This window comes from Hyperolius riggenbachi, chromosome 11 (assembly GCF_040937935.1).
Source record: "Hyperolius riggenbachi isolate aHypRig1 chromosome 11, aHypRig1.pri, whole genome shotgun sequence".
NCBI lineage: Eukaryota > Metazoa > Chordata > Amphibia > Anura > Hyperoliidae > Hyperolius > Hyperolius riggenbachi.
Window position 1 is genome coordinate 129,552,010 of NC_090656.1, and position 3,464 is coordinate 129,555,473.

The 3,464-nt window shown below is 47.0% G+C and overlaps 1 protein-coding gene across 1 annotated transcript in view; it reads right to left on the reverse strand.

Annotated features, from left to right (window-relative positions):
* GATD1 (glutamine amidotransferase class 1 domain containing 1) overlaps positions 1 to 3,424 on the reverse strand; it is a 39,908-nt gene extending 36,484 nt beyond the window's left edge. The window contains exon 1 of the mRNA XM_068261368.1: positions 3,292 to 3,424. Coding sequence (XP_068117469.1) covers positions 3,292 to 3,382 — 91 coding nt within the window. The 5' untranslated portion in view covers positions 3,383 to 3,424. The remainder of the gene's footprint in view (positions 1 to 3,291) is intronic.
* Positions 3,425 to 3,464: the final 40 nt, after the last annotated feature.

Genomic DNA, 3,464 nt, shown 5'->3' on the forward strand with positions numbered 1-3,464 from the left:
TAAAGGAAACCTGAGATAAAATGAGCACCAGTTGCTTGCACGCCATCTTCGTCCGCCTCCTCGTTTGGCTGGTGGAAGCCCCATTAGCTTGGCCAGTGAGTGGGCACTGTGCAGGTGCGGGCGTGTTTGCGCACCTCACCGCGCTCTCGTGGCCGGGAGCACTCTGCACCTGCTCAGTACTACTGCACAGGCACAGAATGCACCCAGCTATGGGAGCGAGATCGGGGTACGCAGGCGAACTGCACCTGCACCAACTGACCAAGCTATCCGGGCTCCTACAGGCAAAACGAGGAGGTGGAGGAAGACGGCGTGGGAGCAACCGGTGCGAAGGGGGCTGGTGGAAGCCCCATGCATGTATAAAACTTTTACATCCTTTTATCTCAGGTATACAAACCGGAGCAGTGCTTTTCAGCGCTGCTAGATTTGGGCACAGCCGGCGCCACCATAGACTATTATAGGAATCACATCACACATTGCTCAGTGAGTGGCGTCTGCTTCATCAGTAGACGGAGCCGAAGTTGCTTAAAAAACACAATAATTCGGCCTCCAGCAATCGCTGGAAGCCATGGCGGCCTGGAGGGGGAATAGTAATAACACGGACTGGACTTATACCATATACCGGCTGTATCCTGCGCCCAAGTCTACCGGCGCCATTTTCAAATGTATGGATACAAACTGTTTCTTTACGTTGCTTAACTTTCTCTGACACTGTAGCTGTCCTTGGTAGGTTTTGAGGCTCCATATCAATAGAGTTCTTGGGGCCCCATGTAAAATTTGCACTAGGGTCCCAAGCTCCTTAGTTACATCATTGCATCTATCTTTCACATCGTGTAGAAAGATCTCTATAATTATCAAAATGTTATCAGCCCCATGCAAAGATCTAGTTCAGCTACTTCTAGTTTGTGTAAAGCTAAACATTTACAAGGCCAAATTTTAGCTCTTCCCTAGTTGTAATTACAGGAATGCTTTCTCCATAGGAACATGGACCAAAACAGCTATTTTATCTCAATGAATGCAAATAAATGCACTTAATTATTGTTAACTTAATGTGATTTGATTAATAACTTAATCAAATATACTTATATAAAAATGCCAGTAGTAAATGTGTCTAAATATAGGGATGATTTACAAAGCCTTTTTACTTGTTTTCTCCTTATCTATGATAAAGATGAGTTACTTAAAGCAAACCTGAACTGAAAATTAAAAGTCAAAATAAGCACACACACACATTATACTTACCTCCCATGTAGTCTACTCATCAATCTCTTTCTCTTCTCCAGAGTAATGATTGTGTACTAAGATCAATGGAATTCTCCGGCCTCCATTTTGAAAATGGCCATTACCCTATAACATCTTCCAGGTCAGCATACTTTTAAACTGTAATATTGCCCACAAGAGATATAGGGAAACATGGTCATTACCTTGCTCATCAGTTGTCCTTTCAATTATAACTGCCAGCAACTGATGTTACTGACAGCGACTGATATCAGTCAGTTCTGACAAAATCTTGTCAGAAATGAAAGGTATCGTTGTAAGAAGAAAATGGTGAGCTTCTGAGAGGAACGGACAGCGAGATAAGTATGTAACATTTATTTGCAGGTACAACATGTTTATTTTAAATATGTTTATTTGGTTCAGGTTCACTTTAAGTAAAAACAAACAAACAACAGTGTATTTTTGTAATACCCTGCAGTCATCCAGTGCCCTCTCCATCCTTCCATGACCCTCAAGCCAGCAGCGGCAACCCCTTCAAACCTAGCTAGTCATGGTCAGTGACCCTGAGTCGTGCACACCATGATTGCGCTCCTGTACTGCGCATGCACAGAATGCTGCCATGCACAGGCATGCCATGAGGCGCGCAGCCGGACAGCTTTGAGTGGGTCGCCTCTGCTGGCTGGAAGGTCACAGAAGGATGGCGTGGGCACAGGATGACTGCATAGCATTGCAAGAACCCCAAGTCAAGTTAAACTGCCTTTTTTAAGACTTTAAGTAAACTTGAGATGAGCTAAAAGATTTTATACTTACCCGGGCCTTCTTCCAGCCCCATAAACACTGATGCATTCCTCGCCATCCTCCCAAGTGCCTCTGTTCCCCTGGTATTGGTCCCAGTCATCTGGCTCAGTCGTGCCAGTCGGCTCTTGTGTCCATGCTGGCCCCTCCGCACATGCGCAGAAGAGCCAATTAGGGCGACTGAGCCAGGTTACCGGGAACGATACCAGGAGAATGGATGCACTCAGAAGAATGGCGAGGGACACATCGGTGCTCATGAGACTGAAGGAAGCTCCGGGTAAGTATAAAATCTTTTGGTACTTATCCGTTAGCCGGGCACATCCGGCAGGTGGCGCTGTTGATGTTAATTCCAATCATAATTACTTCACGTCAACCTGTGAATGTAAACCGCCAGATGCGCCTGGCTTAAACAGATCAAGCCGCCGGCTTGCTTCGTGTCTCGCTCTTCTCCCCCTCTTGCCCTCTCTCCTATAGAACACTGGGGAGGGGACATGCGTGTCCCCTCAGAGTCGTTCGTCGCAATGCCGCGACGAACGTCTCTGGGGGGACACGCATGTCCCCTCCTCAAGGCTCATACGAGAGAGGGCAAGAGGGGGAGGAGAGCGAGACACTCACGAAGCAAGCCGGTGCTCCAACACTTTATCCTACACGTCGAAATAACCTACATCCCATAGACTTTTACTATCCCTTCCCCTCCCCCAACCCTAACCCTAACCCTCCTGGTATACGTTTGATAGTGGATGTAGGCAAATTCGACGTGTAGGTTATCACGTCGGAACACCGGCGGCTTGATCTGTTTAAGCCAGGCGCATCCGGCGGTTTACATTCACAGGTTGACGTGAAGTAATTATGATTGGAATTAACATCAACAGCGCCACCTGCCGGATTCGCCCGGCTAACGGATAAGTACCAATCTTTTAAATAGCCCATCTCAGGTACACTTTAAGATCTCTGCACCCAAAGAGCAAAAAAATAGCAGCAATACTGAAATGAAGTTAATCAGAAACAACTTTATTTTGCTTGTAAATGTGCTGAAAGGTTCTCTTTATTAATAAGGTGAAAAATGATATACGTATGAGAAGTCTTGTGGCTCCGTTGTACCTAATATGCCATTCATAAACTATATCACTTTGTATTGCAACATACATTGCTAGTCTGCATTGATTTTTAATACAGCCAGCACGAGCAGAGCATCATCAATCATCTCCTGCCGGACCGGTGTGCAGGTCACATGACACGCCCCTCCCTACCCACAGTGATGATCACATGACCCCCGCTCACCTGCAGCCGCGGCGCTGGCCACAATCAGGCAACTGGGTTTGGTGAGGCGGTCAGTGGCCGCACCAGCCCCGGGTACCCCCTGCTTCTTCATCAGTCCAAAGCCAATGGCTAACACCGGAGAGCGCTGCACGCATGCGCAATACAGACTGTCCGCGCACTGTATTGTTAATAAA